At 34.3% G+C, this 19,558-nt stretch overlaps 1 protein-coding gene across 1 annotated transcript in view; it reads left to right on the forward strand.

Annotated features, from left to right (window-relative positions):
• Window positions 1-19,339, forward strand: part of Lrp1b (LDL receptor related protein 1B) — a 1,950,158-nt gene extending 1,930,819 nt beyond the window's left edge. The window contains exons 87-91 of the mRNA XM_051166335.1: window positions 3,316-3,392; window positions 14,274-14,364; window positions 15,238-15,382; window positions 16,862-16,960; window positions 18,338-19,339. Of these exons, the coding sequence (XP_051022292.1) occupies window positions 3,316-3,392; window positions 14,274-14,364; window positions 15,238-15,382; window positions 16,862-16,960; window positions 18,338-18,478 (553 nt within the window). The 3' untranslated portion in view covers window positions 18,479-19,339. The remainder of the gene's footprint in view (window positions 1-3,315; window positions 3,393-14,273; window positions 14,365-15,237; window positions 15,383-16,861; window positions 16,961-18,337) is intronic.
• The last annotated feature ends 219 nt before the right edge of the window (window positions 19,340-19,558 follow it).

Here is a 19,558-nt window from a genome sequence, read left to right on the forward strand (position 1 = left end):
ACAATGTTCCATGAAAGATGTGATGTGAATGAAAGTTAGCTCTCATATCTGCACAAACTGACGATAATGATGGAAAGATTGACATGTGTACATTGTTATTTGGCTAAATATTCACAAATATGCTTGTCTTTAACTCAACAGTGTTTAACTAAAATTCATGTGGTTTTAATCAATAACTTAGAGCAGCATAATATTAATGTGAATATTATCCTCTATGCTTCATACTTATGTGCTCTGGGAAATATCCATGTGATAGTTCTCCAACAGTTGATATGCAGGTGTTTGTGGAGGTGAGTCTAGTGTGCAGATGTTTATTGTTAGATGGACCCAGGTAGCTGTAAAGTATAGGGGTACAGATTCAGAGCTAGCTAAAGCTTGGATGCGAACTTTTGCTTGACGAGCGAAGAAAGGGGAAAAGATGGCAAAGAAATTATAGTCACTATGATGATGCAAATAATTCAGTGAGGAATTGGACAGGAAGTTTTGATGATCTGCATATTCCTTTCCTTCAGTGCCGGGCCATTAATGGCTGTGATCATTGCAGTCTACTTAGGTATGAAGATTTATTAAATTCTATAAAGGAGGATTTTTAATGCTTGGTTTTAAATCACCCACTGGAAGAGAAACTTCTGGAGCTGCAAATGTCTTAGGTTGTAATTTTATAATGTAGGCAACAAGAATAATGATTTCTATTTGATTTAATACGTCAAAGAAATTATTTTCAAGTCTGGGACAAAGGAAGACAGTGAAGCACAACTTATTTTAATTTGGTTGTAAATTATTACTTTATAAGACATATAGGTAAAATTTCTAGGTTAGCATCTCTGATTAAGATGTATTACTGTTAAAATCATTATTTTAGTGGAATCCCTGAGAGTTATTTCAATATAAAATAAGTATAATGTTCTCTAAGGATTTGGAATTTAAATATACTACAACATTTAAAAGTAAGAGATTAAAGAACATGAGCACATGACTTTCTTACCTGATTTAAGTAGTAGGCTTCAGCCATGGATAAATTATAAAATTAGATTGTTAACAAATACCAACTATCCTACTTAAGGAGCTGAATAATGTCCATAAAGCCCCTACTGTTTCTATCTTCATGCTCCGTTTCACACACTCTGCCAGCCTTAGGCTCTAAAGCATATTTTCCTAACATCCTGAATTATAAAAGATACATGATGTTCTTGTCAGAACACAATCTGCTCAATTAGCATTTGATCCACCAGTTCTAAGGTAATTGCACTCTGTCATTTCAGTCGTTTAAGTAACCTCAGAGATTTATTTTTTTTATCTCTAGGACAGTGGTTCTCTACCTCGTAAATATGCAAACCTTTAATACAGTTCCACATGTTTCTGACCTCCAGCCATTAAATTATTTTTGTTGATACTTCACAGCTCTAATTTTGTTCTTCTAATCAATCATAATGTAAGTATCTGATGGGAAGGATATCTAATACCCAGCCCCTGTGAAAAGATCATTCAACCCCCAAAAGGGTCACAACACACAGGTTGAGAACTGCTACTCTTGGGGGAACAATAAATTATAATAAAGATTATTCTCTTATTTAAAGATGAATGTCAGTCAACTTTTAGAATAAGATGACATAAATATTTAATCTTAGTAGTCTGGAAAACAACTTAATATAGCTAGACACATTTAGTTGGTGGTTATATCAGCATTATCATGAAATGAGTGTATAGTCAACAAATTATTCATTGATGTATGGAAACCATTCTCAGTGTTCAAATAGGAAGACTTGAAAGGTAGAAAGTTACATATTTGAAAATAAATTTGGAACCATTAGATTTTGTTCCAAGAACATGTTTGCAAAAAATGATCCCCAAAATCTTATTTTAAGTTATTTGTGAACTGTGTTAAGAATTGTTGCCTGTTAATGTTTGCAAGAGTTTTTCTCAGGAATATATGTATAAAAACACAAATAAGAAAAAACAAAATGTCTTGCAAAACTTAATATTTCATTCATTGTTCAATTTATACTAATTTTGTATGCCCATTGCATTACTCTGATTCAGTGTTATAAAAAGAGTCATAAACCTGGACTTTAAGTTATCTGTTTCAATGGTTTACTTATAATGTAGTCTATCACAAATGTTATGTGTAGAAAATTAAATTTTATGTAAACATTTATGAAGTAATTGAACACAAAGCTGAGTAATTGCTTGCATCATTACACAGTAATGACACTTTCATTTGAACCATGTTCCATGCTCATAAGTCAATGTTATCATTATTAATCAAACAACTATATACTTCAAAGAAATCAATGCTGTCAATTTTGCTTTTCATTCTTTAGTTTGTTTGAAACCAGTTTTAGTTTGTTATTTGAGTTTGTTGGTATGATGGTTTCATGGAATGTTTTCAGATAGCAAATACTGTTTTTACAAATATCAAAAAAAATGAGCATATTGTGACATAATCCTTCTTTGGAAAACAGAATTATTTATATTAATTGATTGTGACAGAAATTTTGTATCACAGTCCTGTAGTCGTTCACTTGGAATTGTACTGAAAACTTTTCTTTCATAGTCTACAACTTTTATCAATATGACAATATTTGATAGTCAATTTAAATATGAAGTCAAGACAATGATATTGATTCTAAGCAATTTGATGATGATAGACACAGAGGCATTCTGTTAGCCAGATCGTATTTTTCACACTCAGAGCAAACAATTCACATTCATTTTTTGGCACCACCCAACTAGGTATTTCTGCTCTGTGTGAAAAACAGATTCTAATCAAATCTACCGCTCTTCTTCTCCTGTAGCCTTACAGCAACAGTCTTGCCATATCAACATGAGGAAATAACTTCTCTCATTGAAATCTTGAACATATTCACTCGAGCTCCTACTAATAGTCACATTATTTAACAAAAGAAAGCATTGTATTTCATAATTCTGATTACTGTAACGTTATAATATGCATAGTTATTCAAAACTTGAGACCTTGATGTCTGGTTGTTACCTAAACTTTGGATTTTAAACAACCAGGTGAAAAACTGCTGAAACTGGATTTTTTAAAAAAGGTTTTTTTTAATATGCACAGTGAATAGTATGAAGTAGGTGCTTTATTTTTTTCTTTTACATGTCTTAATTATTGCTATCCAGCTGAAGTTGCCTGCAGCGTTGTGCAACTGTGAAACAAGTTATTGAGAATGTCTCCCTGATCATGCTGAATCTAATGGTTGGCTCTTTTCTCAGTTTGTTTTAATTTTCTACATTAGTGGACTTGTTTATGTGTTATGCACTGATTTCTTGATGATGTTGTTGTTGTTTGGATCTTTCTAGGTGCTCCACTAATTGGTCAGGTACACAGTGCGAGAGGCCAGCCCCAAAGAGCAGCAAGTCTGAGTATATCAGCACAAGTAAGTGCCATAGACAATTTTTGTCTAAAAACTACAGAAGCCATTTCATCATCTTTTATGTCATCATTGAGGGATGTAAAAGTTCAAAGGATAGCAATATTCTCATATAATTAGAAAAAAGTTCAGTCTCGACACCTTTGAGGTTCTACTGAAAATGAAACCTGATTGGTCAGACTATGAAAAATTAAATTAAAAGAATTAAATTATGAACAATTAAATTATATCTTTTATCTGTTGTTTATAACTCTGCAGACTCAGAGCAGTTATACCCCCAATCACAACTGTATGTTTTTCTGTATTTTCTAACAACCAGTTGTAAAGATTTTCAAGACAAGTCAGAAAAATTCCTAATTCACATATATTGTCACTAATTTGACCTTGAATGGGGAGACAGAAAAGTTCATAATGTGAAACAAATGAGAATATACATAGAAAAGTATGGAAATTATATCCCTAATGACAATCCTAAAATTTAGTCACTCACTTCAGGAGACACAAATGAGAATCATGCTATTTACATATATATGTATATATGTGTATATATGTATGTGTGTGTGTGTGTGTGTATATATATATATATATATGGAAAAGATAACATTTAGATTAAGTTTATGTAATTAGTAATAGGCCCTAGTGCTAGTTTATCTACATATTCTTTACTCCTGCTTCCACATAGTTTCTCTATTCCACAAGCAACAGTGTCCATATTTCTAAGACTTTAGTTAATAAGCATGGGCATTTTGGAAAAGTGGCACACAGTTCTAAAACAGTGGCTCTCAACATTCTGGACGCTGTGTGCTGTGACCTTTTAATACAGTTCCTCACATTGTGGTGACCCGCAACCATAAAATTATTTTTGTTGCTACTTTATAACTTAAATTTTCATACTGTTATAAAATTTTATGCTAATATGTTTAGAGACAGAAGTTTATCAAAATGGACACAATGCACAGGTTGAGAATCATTGTTTTAAAATACTATATTAGGCACACATATTGTGATCATAATAGGTATATTGTGTGTTCTTTGGTCATATAGTATTTGGATTTTCTTTGTAGTGTGTTTCCTGTGAAAATATCGACAAAATTGTAAGACGGTTTAGTGTGCTTGCATTTGAGGAACTGGCTTATAAAAGGTTATATGTAGCAAAAGATATTTTAAACTGAATTTATACATTAAAGATAGATATATGAAAGTAGATATTTATCCTTTTTATCTAGATCAGAACACAAAATAGTATTAATATAATTTTATGAAGGTGGACTATATAAATTCAATGTTTTAAACTATTTAAGCATCTTATTAATCATTAAGATCATTTAAAATTGATAGCATGCACAAACACCACCATTTAGGTGCAACAAGGGACTTCGTGATATATTTCCTCAACCTCAGTGTGGTTCAGCCAGGCTCCAGCATGGTTCAGGTTCTCTGAAGTCTTCAAATGCACACAGGAGCAAGCGGCGGCTGACTCTTCCACTAGGGCTAGGTGGTTCTCTTCCAGCTCAGTCCAGGAGTTGATACTGACAGTGACAGGATCGATAGACTCCATGTAATGGCACCAGTGTCTGGGAGCAAACAAAACCTGCCTTTGATCTCTGTGAAAAAGCTAAAGTAGAAATGCAAGCACTGAGAACAAACAGAGAGAAGAGCAGGAAGGAAGGACCAAGTGAGAGGAGCACATGGATATGGAACAAGCGCAGAGCCAGAGTTTCCGTGAGGACTGGGAGACAGGAAGCAGGCAGGCTATTTAGCCCAGATCTGGTCCCCGTGACACCAGCATCTGCAGATACAGGAGGCACATTGGAAGACAACAGCAAAGGATGTGTCAAGACAGATGGAGAACACTTTGCAGAACTGCCATGTGCCAGAAGGCAGCAGACAAGTAAAGGGACAAGCGCAGTGTGGAGCAGGTGGTCTCAGAACAGGTTTCAGGATGACTGTCTGGACTGCTTGGTGAATCCATAAGTAACCAAGATGGTGCCTTAGCTTTTGATATAAAGGAAAGGCTTGTGATTCTAATAAGTTGTCTTAACTTTGTTTTGTTCTGGTTTGGTTTGGTTTTTGGTTTTTCAAGACAGGGTTTCTCTGTGTAGCCATGGCTGTCTTGGACGCACTCTGTAGACCAGGCTGTCCTAGAATTCACAGTGATCTGCCTGCCTCTGCCTCCTGAGTGCTGGGATTAAAATATATTTTTAAAAATAATAATGATAGTATATAGTTTAAATTACGAGCATGTAGGAAATACAGAATTTTACTTTATTTATTTTTTATTATTATTTTATTCATATTACATCTCAATTGTTATCCCCTTACTTGTCGCCTCCAGTTCGTCCCTCCCTCCCTTTTCACCCTGTTCCTCCCCAGGCTTCCCCACCATGGGAAAGTGGTCAAATATGGGGCAGCAGAGTTCATGTCAGAGTCAGTCCCTGCTCTCCACACAACTGTGGAGGAAGTCCTGTCCATTGACTAGATCTGAATAGGGGTTCAATTGTTACTGCATATATTGTCCTTGGTTGGTGCAGTAGGAAAACAGAATTTTAAAGGAAATATTGATATGGTAAGTTGATTTAATCCTTCCTTTAGTAAAGTTACCTGATGGTCTAATTTATAGGAAGTACAGATTATTTCACAGAAAAAGTAATTTTAACCATTAGTGAAATTACATAAAAGGAAATAACAAGATTAGAATTGTCTACTAAATTTTCAAATTTTTTTATGAAAAGCATCCTCAGAGAGTATTTGCCCCATAGAAAGTGGCCTGGAGGAGGATGTTTCAGATGTTTTCTCTAAAAGTAGGATATCCAAACATTTGCATGCTCAACAAGCACTTTTGGAAGAAAATATGTTAGATTACATAAAACAGTCTTGAAACAGCCTGTCAGGTGTAGGAAGAGGATCCTAGTAGTGCTGTCCCTGGCTCTGAAACATTTCTTTTTCTCACTCAACTGAAAGTCCATATAATTAATGAAATTATCATTGGGTAGTAAAGGCTTTTTAGCTATTCAGATGTTACATTATCATAAAAGGAGCCACTTACTCAAGAAATGATTTTATTAGAAGATGATTGAACTGTCTGCCAAGTGCTGGAGAACACCTCTCCCAGAGTGACTGTACAGAAAGAACCAACAACATTCTTTCTATTAGAAATTTACTACACTCATTCTTAAAAGAGGAAAAGACAAAACATAAGAATAAACTGCTAGTTCACAGTCCAGATTATTTTTTTTCCCACAGTCCAGATTCTTTTTTTAAATTTTTTTATTATTAATTTATTCTTGTTACATCTCACTGTTTATCCCATCCCTTGTGTCCTCCCATTCTTCCCTCCCTCCCCTTTTCCCCTTATTCCCTTCCCCTATGACTGTTCCTGAGAGGGATTACCTCCCCCTGTATATGCTCATAGGGTATCAAGTCTCTTCTTGGTAACCTTCTGTCCTTCCTCTGAGTGCCACCAGGTCTCCCCCTCCAGGGGACATGGTCAAATGCGAGGCACCAGAGTATGTGAGAAAGTCATATCCCACTCTCCACTCAAGTACAGGTGGTAAACTTTAAACCCCTACACAGTCCAGATTCTTAAGTCATGCATGAGAATTATCATGGTTGCTACAAGATAACCATAGTTTCCGCCATGCTCTGACAGAGATTGCTGTGTGGGTTGTTCAACAATGTTCCAGCCCATAGGAAAAAAAGCCAGGCTCAGAAAACGGTCTTCGTTCAAAAGAAAGAGACATTTAAGATTTATACAATTTCCTGAATGTGTGCTTTCTCACAGAAAGCCTTCTTGAGCTCAGTTACTTTACCAAGACAATGCAGTTATCTTTGATTTTATACTGTCTTCAACAATAATCTTCTACTTGGGGTGTCAGTTTTTAAACACTTTTAATTATGGGTAGCTTCTAAGTAAAGAGTGCTTATTGTTAGACATTTCTACACAAAGGAAAAAAAAACAGCCAAAAATAAAAACATACACCAAAACAAAACAAAACAAAAATTCTGAGTGGAAGGAAACTGCAGCTTGCTGAAGTAGGGATGTTGTTCTCATTCTCTCACGGAAATTTTGAGTGATTCTGAATGTTTGTTGAGTATTACTTAAACATAAGCAGAAGCCATCTGTCCATGAAGAAGAGTGGGACTGCAGTTTACACTTCCAAATAGAACAATGAAGAAATTTCAAGTATTATTGGCTTGCCCCTTGCTGTGATTTAAAACTCTGTGAGCTCAGACACTAAAGGAAGAAAGTAATTAACTGAACTGTGCATACAGAGAGTTGAAGCTCATGACGATGGAGCAGAAAAAGCCCATCCTGTGACTCACATCCTCCAACAAGGTCACACTTACTAAAGCGACCCAAAGTGCCAACTGGAGATCAAGTGTTCAAACAGCTGAGCCTCTTAGGGACACTCTCATGTAAATCACCACACTCAGCCAGATAAGATCCAACCTGGTCAGGAGCACTAAGCATTTCTTTGACAGCTCTTGTCTCTCCACATAGAAATGCACTCTCTAATTCATGCACAACTTTCATATTCAGCTCCAAGGAAGAGTACATGTGACTGCTGGGTCTTGATACCTCAAAGGCCTGAAAAACCAGCTTGAGGAATTATGCAGAACTGTTATTCCAGAACTTTGTATGCAGACCCCATTTGAAAAGCTACTCTGTCTTGTCTGAGTAATTTCAAACTCAGAATAAGAGATGCCATTACTTATTCCTATTTTGAATTCACATAAAATTTTAGGGAGTGGTGCTCACATTCTGAGTTGTGTTATTTGTAGTATATGCTAAAATTCAAGAAGATAAAATATACTCAGCATTGTGTCATGGCAATATTGGAGAGATCTTGTCTTTACTGCAGCAAGAGACATATCTTTTAGGTCTTTTCTGAATCATCCTTGCTTATTTTATACCAGCTTTCCTATTTGAAAAAAACCAGACTACATGATACCAAGATTCTGAAATATGCAAATATGGAAATATTACTGATACAGTGATGTCTTTCTTCTAATTCTTCCAAAGCCATGACCTTTATAAAACTTGTCCTGAATTCCAAACACTGTAGTAGGCCCTAAGAAGAGGGCAAAGAGTACCACGGGTTGCTCTGTGTGATGATAAGAAGCTTAGGCTCTAGCAGGAGACAGAAAATTAAATGAAACAAGTGAGCATACATGTTTGGAACCAAGTAGGATATTTGATGCTTTCTTTGACGGAGAGGAGACAAACTAGAACCCGGCAGGCATTGACTATGGTCACAAGTGTTTTTGACTTGAAAGTGTAGAAAGAATGGGAGGTTCATAACCATGAGGTACAATAACTCTGGGAATACAAAGATGTCCAAAGGAATGGAAGTCATTGATGTTACTTGCAGAGGGACAAACGGAGGGAACAGAGTGACACTGGCACATGATGGGTGGTACACTTCTGTGTCCACTTCATGGTGAGCTTCACTCAGCTAGGACGTGATATCTAATACTTTGTAATTTTAACAGCAATTCACAGTTTCTTTTGAGAATGTGAATAAAATTGGAGAATAAAATTCCAATCATTTTATCTCATTATATTGTTCTAAAAATTAGAATATCCTCTAAAATTCCATAACTGGCCTAATTTATGCTCTTGGGTTTTTTTTTTGTTTTGTTTTGTTGTTGTTGTTTTTTTTTTTTACTAAATATAAGCAAGATGCTATCTTCTTAGGCATGGCAATGTGCACCAGTTATCCCAGAAATTGGGATGTGGAGGCAAGAGAATTGCTTCAAGATTAATGCTGATTTAGGCTATATGATATGTTTGAAGCCATCCTAAAGCAGATAGTGAGATAGTGGTGCAAAAATAAACAATATTTCTTTTACCTTAATGATTTGAAACATTTCTACATCAGTCCCATCTCTCTCTTTTTTATTAAATATTTTACATATACATTTATATAATTACACATATATACAATAAACTACATATAGCAAGAAGAACCATGACACAATGTGGAATTATATGAGTGTTACATACTTAGTGTTTTGGCTATTTTTATTTGACAGCCTTGAAGAAAATATATTTCCTGTCTTGGTGTGTCTAAATTTTGAAAGTAAATCAATATCTATCATATCTCATCATTATCAACTTCAAACATCTATCTAGACCTAAACATATCTTAACCCCTAAACAACTAAGCTTCGTTGTAAAACTAAACTATCTGGTCTTCAATCACATCAGAGACTTGAGAATGAATAAAATTGATCACTTGAGTACACTGGGAGCGCAGTTTGCTACCTGAATAGTCACCCAAATTCTGTATATAACTTTGGTGCATCATCTTTAGCTTTCTCCCCCAATATATCTGACAGACATCTTGGTGAGGCAGGAACTATTGAGCACCTTAAACAAACCTAACTTCCTTTTGTAATGCTCCTGCTTTTAATATCTGTGGATAACTCATTAGCTGCTTCTTTTTGCTGGGTGTCTTCTAACTCCTGTGGCTATATTCACTGCCTTTTCTCTAGATTTAGCATCCTTGGCAAGTCTTGATTTCCAGACCTCAGCTATAAATCCTGGGATAATTATTTGAAATCCCAACTTATTTCTATGTTCTCCTCAGTCTGATACTTACACCCTATATTCCTTAAAAATTCACACAGAAATTCTCCCAATTTTCCTCCACCCAAACAACTGACATTTTAGATAGTTACAGAATTAACCTAGGCACATAGACAGATAAGTTATATGATACATGAAGCTTGTATTCTTTCTCTTAAATTGAACCAAACAATGTACTCTTAGCATATTTCTTCCTGTTTTTTTTTTTTTTTTAATCAGGATCATCTCTTTTTCTTCAGTAGAATAAATCACCACCTCATGATTTCCTAGTGTCCCTTCTGTTTTCCTGGATGCTACACGTCCTCCAACTATCCATTCTTCACTCCAATCTGGTGCCTCACTCCCTGAGTTTTCATCCTCTCTTAGGTGCCATGGAGTACCCTTCCTTCCGGTCTCAGGAGCTAGTTCTTATGGTACTCGGGATGGTTAGATATGCATCTTTTATGTTCCCAGGGCATTGTCTACCTTCTATAAGGTAGTATTTAAGATGCCATTCACTTTGTTGTTGTGCTTGTTTTTGTTTTTTGAGACAGGTTCCTTTACATATCCCCTGCTATCCAGAAACTTGCTATGTAAACCAAGTTGGCCTCAAAATCACATAGGTCTACCTGCCTCTGCCTCTGCCTCTGCCTCCCAAATGCCTCCCAAATGCTACACATGGATTAAAATCATTACCACTATGCCCACAGGATGTCATGTTTAATCTGTTTGTTTCATCCCCATGTGCATTAGAAGAAGTGCATGCATATCCACAGAGTAAAGGTAAAGTTCAGGTTACTATGTCTTTGTTAAATGATAACTGAACATATGGGCCTCAGGCCATCTAAAGAACTGACTGCACTATTTACAGAGAAAACGAAGTAAAATTTTTACCCTCAAAGGGAACAAAAATGATTTGCACAAATATATTGTGAATGTGTAAAAATATTAGGACAGAGAGTGTTATAGTGAAATCATTCCTTAAGTATGTTTACCAACACTTTCCATATTATCAGTACAGTGATAACTACATCAATATATAATAATGATCAAATATAACATGTACTTCGTAAGTGAATAACCTGAGACAGTTTATCCAAGTTAGCATTGCTAACATGTTTTGACAAGAAGTAGCTTGACTCTGTGGCTTCAGGTAAAATACAGGACTGCTTTTTGAGGAAAAAAAAATCTTCAGGACCACATTGCAAATAAGACCTATTCCGTTCACTATGATATTAAGTTCGTTTCCCCTGCCCTCTCACTTTCAATCAGTTGCCAACAACCAACTTATTGTGTTCTACTAAAAATCAATTTTATAGGATACGCTAAAAACATTTTTACTGATTACCACATTACATTGCAACGGACTTCTATTGTAAATAGATATTTTAATATGATATAGTGTGATTATTAATTCTCCTCCACCAAATCCTCCCAGATCCTCCTTACTTTCTATCCTACCCAAAGCCACACCATTTCTTGCTCATTAGGATACAAACAGGCACCTAAAAGTTAATAATAAAAATAACTAAATAGCCAAAACAAAACAGATAGGACAAAACAAATGGAAGAAAGGGAGCTGAAGAAAAGTCCTTGGTTAACTATATATTTTTGATTGTTTACACTTATACCAGTTTTTTTATTAATGTTTTGTAAAAAAAAAAAATAAAAGCAAAATGCTATCTATATTTTTTATCAACACTAACCATTATTTCAGTTACCTTGCTTGGTTGCATGAACATTTCAGATGTCTGGCTCTAAAACAGAGTTCTATAATGTGTAGCGATTGCAGCTACCATCTGTAGTAGAGAAATTAAAAGTAAAAGTGATGCTTAGTTTTCTGTAATGCATAGTTAATAGCTCTAACATGTGGAATGGCAGAAAGTATGTAGAACAGGTAAATGTATAAATTTATAAATAAATTACAATTACCCAGAGAAGGAAGAAATGTATACTTTGGGTCTAATATTGGTTAGCTTTATACATGAAATGATGTTCTAAGTTTTAACGAGAAAGTAATGTACAATGAAGTAAAGGTATTTGTCACATGAGTATCAATCAGTTAAAATAATATAGTAAGAGGAAACAAACTTATTTTTTATATGTAAAATTTATAAATATGTCTTAATTACATCAAAGCTGCCTGATAGTCTGCCTTCATTAATTACTAAGAAATTACATGTTCACATAATGTTCACTTTCCCAGAACAAAGGTAAAATATTATATTGAAGCCAAATGTGTAGACATACATAGATACATATGTAAATGTTTCTGACAATACATATTTCTTGAGTTTATAAGCCTAGATGCTAACATACATGAATATTTTAAAATATATTTTATTAATTTATCCATATTACATCTCAATTGTTATCGCATCCCTTGTATCCTCCCATTCCTCCCTCCCTCCCATTTTCCCCTTACTCCCCTCCCCTGTGATTGTTCCTGAGGGGACTTCCTCCCCCTGTATATGCTCATAGGGCATCAAGTCTCTTCTTGGTAGCCTGCTATCCTTCCTCTGAGTGCCACCAGGCCTCCACATCCAGAGGACTTGGTCAAATATGGGGCACCATAGTTCGTGTGAAAGTCAGACCCCACTCTCCACTCAATGGTGAAGAATGTCTTATCTATTGGTTAGATCAGGGTAGGGGTTTGAAGTTTACTGCCTGTATTGTCCTTGGCTGGTACCATAGTTTAAGCAGGACACCTGGGCCCAGATCCACCAGTCATAATGTTCTTCTTGTAGGTTTCTAGGCTACAGCACACAACAAGAACATTTGCTCATACTTGAATTTTTTAAATGAACAATTTCAGATATTTTGGTAATTGACTTCCAGCAATCTCTCACTTAGACAACCTCTCTCTGGAACTATTGAAACATCAATCACTCCTATAAAGTGTCTGTACCTTGTGTAGAATGTGATGATTATCTGCTTCACTAGAATTTTATACAAACACGCATATGTGGAGAAAATTTCATATAATATAATAACTTTTGATATTCTATTCATAGATGTCTTAAATTTTAATTAAAAGTCAGATTTCATTATTTCTAGGTCAATTGTTAGGTATGCTACTTGGACTCAATCAGTGAATGCCTATCAAAGCCCAGTTTCATATGTGCTGGATGTTAGCTTAGCGAAAAGTTAACACTGGTTGCTCAAAAGCACTTCGTAATATTTCTTCTTTGAAATGGCCCTTGCATCCCACTTCTTCCTATCATTCATTGAATATAACCCTCGGGTACCACTCTCTGGTTATGTTACCAGCACAGGGTAGAGATTCTAGAAGTGCCCCCGGTTAATAAAATTACTACCTCAGCACACTTCCTACCTATGAATGAAAAACAATGTTACTCTGATTTTTCTTATGATCAGAAGCAGAAAAATTAAAAACATTAAATGACCAATATTAAAATTATAAACACTAAGATCATTTCCAGGAACTTAAAGACGTTTTCAACATAAATCAAGGCTCCATAAGTAGTTTTCCGAAACTATTCTGGAGTTGGGATTTTAAAAAAAAGAACACAAATAGCTTATTTTTTCTTTAAATAAACACACTAAAAGCTGTCTGATTCTTCTTTTAAAATTTAGTATGTATTCATCTTATGTTATTTGAACAACTGTTTGTCTACATGTATGTATATGTATGTGCCATTGGGTGTGCCTGAACATTGCGTCCAGAAGTGTCAGAGCTCTAATTATTATTATTGACACAGAAGCTTAAGTCAGAGTTTGGGTAACCTACTCAAGTCTCACCTCAAAGAAATTCATGAAACTAATGTTACTGTACATGTCTATCCAAAGAGTAACCAAAAAACAAACAAAAAACAAAACAAAACAAAGAAAAAAAAAAAAACCCTGTCATGTCTGTAGTACTTTACCATGCTGCCATTAGAATTTCCAAAGGTATGGTGGGTAATTATAGTTGTAGCTTACAGAACAGTACCTTATTTGTGGAGCTGTGCCCAATAAAATTTAATGCAGATATATTCAGACATCATTTACTTACAATGTACATTTTCATCATTGCATGTTCATACATGTGATGGCAATCAGTGATTCAGAATCATAAACCTGCTACTAAATGACTGGTCCTTAAATGAAATTTATAAATAAAAGATAGCTTAGCTAACCATCCCAACAGACTCTTTAGTAAGATGTTTTTAGTAAAATAATTATGACTTTAGGATATAGATGTTTGTTTTATATTTATTCATATCAGCGTTGAAATGACTTAGGGTGGGAGGTTTATCATACTGATCTTTATATCACTTTATTTGTTCATCAACTGATCAATTTTTTTTTCCCAGGGAGCATTGCTATCATTGTGCCTCTTGTCCTCTTGGTGACCTTGGTAACCACCCTAGTGATTGGCTTAGTGGTTTGTAAGAGGAAAAGAAGGTAAGATGCCACACTCTGGATTTATCTGTGTTGACTGAGCCTACGAAAATGGCAGAAATTTTTTTTCCTTAAAAACCAATATTAATTATTCCAATCATAAGACCATTTCTCAGCTTATTTACTTTTATTACTTTTAAAATTATTACAACTTTACAAATATTCTTTCATTTTATGTTGAGAGAATCATTCCATGTATATAGTCTAATGAAACTAACATTGGCGTATTATTGACAATTTCTGTAGAAATTCACATTTTTAGTGAAGTTTCCTTGCATGAACAAGAATATCTGAAAATTGTCTTACTACTTTACTGTATATAATTTTTGGTGTAAGTATAATTTACTATGCAAGATGTCAGAAAATATACTCTTAATGGGTAATACGCATTAATTTATTTTATCATCCAAGGAGTAGAAGCTATACAGCTGCATAGATGTGGAATAATCTGTAACATGTGAGTTTGAGAAGTAGAATTCAAGACATTGAGTTGGAAGTTATACACAAGACATTGAAAAGTTTCTTTATCATATTTGTGTTAGTTAACTTTCAATCCAGAGGAAAAAATAGAAATTTCACTTACAATTGAATTGTGAATTTTTCACTAAAGTAGTATTGTGTTCAGGAGAATTTTAGTTGAATATGGTCTTGTGCATTGTTAAATCATATTCACTGAAAAATAAATGGTCAAATTATGAGATTTCTACTCTTTGTGGTTTGAAAAATTCTCAAATATCAAAATTTTGTCAACTGTATTTCCATTCTGAATTTCTTTTCAGTTATACTATGTAAGCAAATCAGTAATTGTTTTAATAGTATGAAACTTAAATTCTGATGACTGTATAATTGATTCTTATCTGTGTACATATCTTGTAGAACAAAGACAATTAGAAGACAACCTATCATCAATGGAGGAATAAATGTAGAAATCGGCAATCCATCATACAATATGTATGAAGTAGACCATGACCACAATGATGGGGGTCTTTTAGAACCAAGTTTCATGATAGATCCAGTAAAGGTAATATGTCTTAAGATCTTAACATTCCTGAGTTAAAAAAAAAAACTCTGCAGTTTTCTGAATTAAATCATGCATTTGTAATATTTGCAATTATAGTAAGAGAGTTTAAGATATACTGAGTTATCTGGGCTCTTCTAAAGGAAAGATTATAATCATTTTCATTAGGGTTAATTTTACATGTTATTAAATGGCAAACTCTTACATTGTAACTTTTCATGAAACAGGTACTGCTAACCTTGTACTTGATATTGAAAGATCAAGTGTGTTTGTCACCCTTAAGAATTTTTATGTGAAAAAGAAAGCCATCTTGAAAAATAGACTTGATTCTAGGTGGTTTGTAATGTTTGGATGTAACTATTAATTGTTGCATTAAAGGTAACTACATTACAACTGACATCTTAACAGGTAGAGAAAGCCGGATCACAGCATCCATAATGATCAAGTAGATTGTGTCACAATTGTTTGATGTAACCAAATACAAGTTATATTACAGATATTCTCATGAAATAGTTCCGTGATGTTGAATATGAGTCAACTTCCTAGTTCTTTGCTAGCCTCTGATTAAAAATAAAGATATCTTTAATCAAGTTGATAAAGTAGAACTGATGGTGGAATAATTTGAAATATACAGAAAGGAACATTTTTATATTTTACACTAGAAATTATTTCAGCAGTACTCGGATTTTTTTATTCAAAAGTGTGTAATGAATTAAAAAATGATTGGGTCTACATTCAAACTCATAGACCCACAATTACATTTTTTAAAAATTCCAATAGGAGACTTTTGTGGGAATGTATTAAAGGACTAAATTGATGTAATTTGTGTTAGTCTTTAACAAAAACTCTCCTCTTTGATACACATGTGAGGTTGCCTAATATTAGCAGTTGATACTGAAGCATTTTTGACATACATATGCTCTTTGGTATATCTATGTTCTTCTAATGTTCATAAATAATATAATTATTAAGCATGATCATATCATGAACATGATGATAGTAACTGGGTAATTCTGCCTTTATGTGCAATGAAGCATAAAAGCAGTGACCTTGCGCAGAGACTGTTTTAGTTTTAAACATAGACTTTTAAACAGAAACTTTAAATTGGCAAATGAATCTTGAAATTTTATCTTTATCCTAATATTAAAAAATGATGATGAACTGTTAGAAGAGGATAGCTGAGTCTTCAAGAAAGACTATTGTTTGGTTTCTGAATTTTCAATGTCAAAGACTTCACTGGTGTATATCCAGAGCAAACCATAGGCAGAGATGCTTTAAGCAGAGTGTGAGACAGGAATGTGGACCTAACCATGGTTCTCACCTATGGGATGGACACAGATCTCTAGTTCTGCATGTTAACATAATCCTCCTTATGTGGATAAAGAGTATTTTATATTAGTTGTAGCATTTACTTATATTTTGTATCAGTGAAAAATGTTTCAATGACTTTAGATGAGATAAAAATTTTCTGTTTATGTACAGTCCAGGTACATAGGGGGAGGGCCCAGTGCTTTCAAGCTCCCACATACAGCACCGTCTATCTACCTAAACTCTGATTTGAAAGGACCACTAACTTCTGGGGTGAGAGAAACAGCTCATCTTTTCCTTCCCATCTATTGCAAACCCACGCCATTCATAAACCCATGCTTGACTTGGACAGAACTTGCCCTTATTGTGATTTTAATTAACAAGAGTTTGCAAAACAGACTTTGTGCTGTGTTCTTTCCATGCGAGGATGCTCATAAACGTGTCGCCAGTTTAGGCCAACTATTAAGTAGATGATGCTTCCTCTCTGGGATTTGGAAGAATTTTAAAATGTGTGGGCAGCCAGACATACTGAAGGAAATTTAATGTTCATTAATTTAACTTTCTTTGATTTAGTTGCAGTTATGTATGTAGACAGATAGATTTTTATATATAAAATATTGTATATGATGTGAAGCTAAATTAAAATATACTTAAATACTAAAAACATCTTTATATTGATAAATTAGAGATGGTCTAATGAAATCCAAGTCACTTTTTAAGATTTAGTTACTTGGGTTGAGAAAGAGCTTTTCTGTCCATAGTCACAAAGCTCATTTTAAGCATAACAGTAGGCTGTGAATTTAGAGGTTCCACTCACCTCTTGGCCCTGATCATCAAGCCCTTTTCATCTCACAGTCTCTCCTAAGGTGTCTCCTTTGCATGCTTATAAGGACCACATGTTTGCTTGCTGTGACTAAGGTTAAAATACTGCATAAAAAAGAAAAACACAAGTTAATCCAATACTCCATCAAAATAAAAGTGAACTGGCACTTTCTTGTGTTAAATCAAAGTTTCTTCAATAACGAATATTGAAGGTCATTTCCAACTGAAAGAGCTTGCTTTTGTTAGCCTTATTGTTTCTTCAAATTTACCCATGTCTGTGAATCCTCGGGTGACAATGAGTTCAAGATTACTTAGAAGATTCTAGAAGTACCTCCACAGCAGGTACATACAGGCTCTTTGAAGCAAAAACACTGTATTTTAAAGGCACTTTACTGATATATTTTGTTATTTTGACTTCTCTTCATTTACTTATTTTTAATTCGCATAAAAATTTAGAAGAGCAAATCCGTTAGATGATTTTTGCATCTATACTTTGTGTGCCATCTGAGGACTTGCACTAGCAGTCAGAGGTAGTGGCAGTGGGTGGAAAGACCAAATAAAATCTTTGAAGCATGACAGTCAAGTTTAACATTTTACATTAAAACTATGGTAAGTATAATTTTCACAAGGACTTTTACTTTTATATCAAAGTTTCTTTTTGGCTTCCAAGCTACCTTAAAAATGTAATTATGTTTGTACATTAAAGTGGACTAAAATCTATGAACATAAATTTAAATTACATGTTATTATTAAAAACAAACTCACTACAAAATAATTAATGTTGTCAAAAAAGATAGTAAAATTAGGTTTATTTTCTTTCTCCTCCAGCCAACAAATTATTCCAACCCAGTATATGCAAAATTGTATATGGATGGACAGAATTGTCGAAACTCCTTAGGAAGTGTGGATGAACGGAAAGAACTGCTTCCAAAGAAAATTGAAATTGGCATCAGAGAGACAGTGGCATAATGGACATTTTTCTATGCTGTATAAATGTATAAAATATAAGGATTACTTTTGTATGTTGCAATGGTATTATACTTATTTTAGCATCAGCATTATCTCTTTATCTTTTTCCTGGTTAATTGTTTTCTGAGTTTTGGGGGTTTTATTTTTTGCTAATGAATATTGATTCACCATTTTTATGGTATTTTTATGAAAAATAACTGCACTACACTACAACTTACAACAATGCTGCTGATATGACACACATTTGAATTTGTTAAAAATTAAAAACAACATATTCCTTTGTAGAGTTAATACGAGCAATCTATTTTATAAGAATTTTTGGTTCTACATTATCAGCAAAGTACTCTACACTTTTGCATTCTCTTGTCTGAATATGATGCTATTGTATTTTTGGTTGAATTGGAAGGACAAACTTCTTCATGGCCATAAACATGGATTCAGACTTGGCTGAGAATACAAAGGCCTTACAAGTTCAGCATCTCCTGCTTTGAAATTTGTCTCACATGACAAAGAGGTCCTAGAATTTTTGAGGAAAAACTTTTAAAAATGCATAATATTAATAACTCGCATGAATAAAAATTCCTTGCTTTCCAAAAATGTAATAGACTCAGTGATATACAAAACATATACCCCCTGTAACAACAGTGATATTTAGCTTGATAGTGCATAGCAAACTTAGCCAGGACAGGACTACTAGCACTTGCTGTGGGATAGGACTTGTGTCTTTCTTCAGTCCTGAGACACACAGCCGGCCAAGAGCACAGCAGTACATGGCCCCTCATGTCTTACACATTTCTTTCCAATATGTTCATAATGTGGATGAATAGCATACCCTAATCATGCTGAGCACTAGAAAACCACACAGAACCACACAAAATAGATAAAATGTTTAGTTTTGTTAATGCACACTATTTGCTAGGTCAAAGAGAGTTTTCTTTGTATAAAGTAATTGGTAAATATTTTCCAGATACCATATCGCTAATTAATTGTCCTCCCAATTCAACTATGACTCAAGGATCGTTCAAGTTATAAGACTAACTTGCCGTGTTGTCAGGTGGCGAGTCTGCTCTGTGCCATTAG

This window comes from Acomys russatus, chromosome 24 (assembly GCF_903995435.1).
Source record: "Acomys russatus chromosome 24, mAcoRus1.1, whole genome shotgun sequence".
Classification (NCBI taxonomy): Eukaryota; Metazoa; Chordata; class Mammalia; order Rodentia; family Muridae; genus Acomys; species Acomys russatus.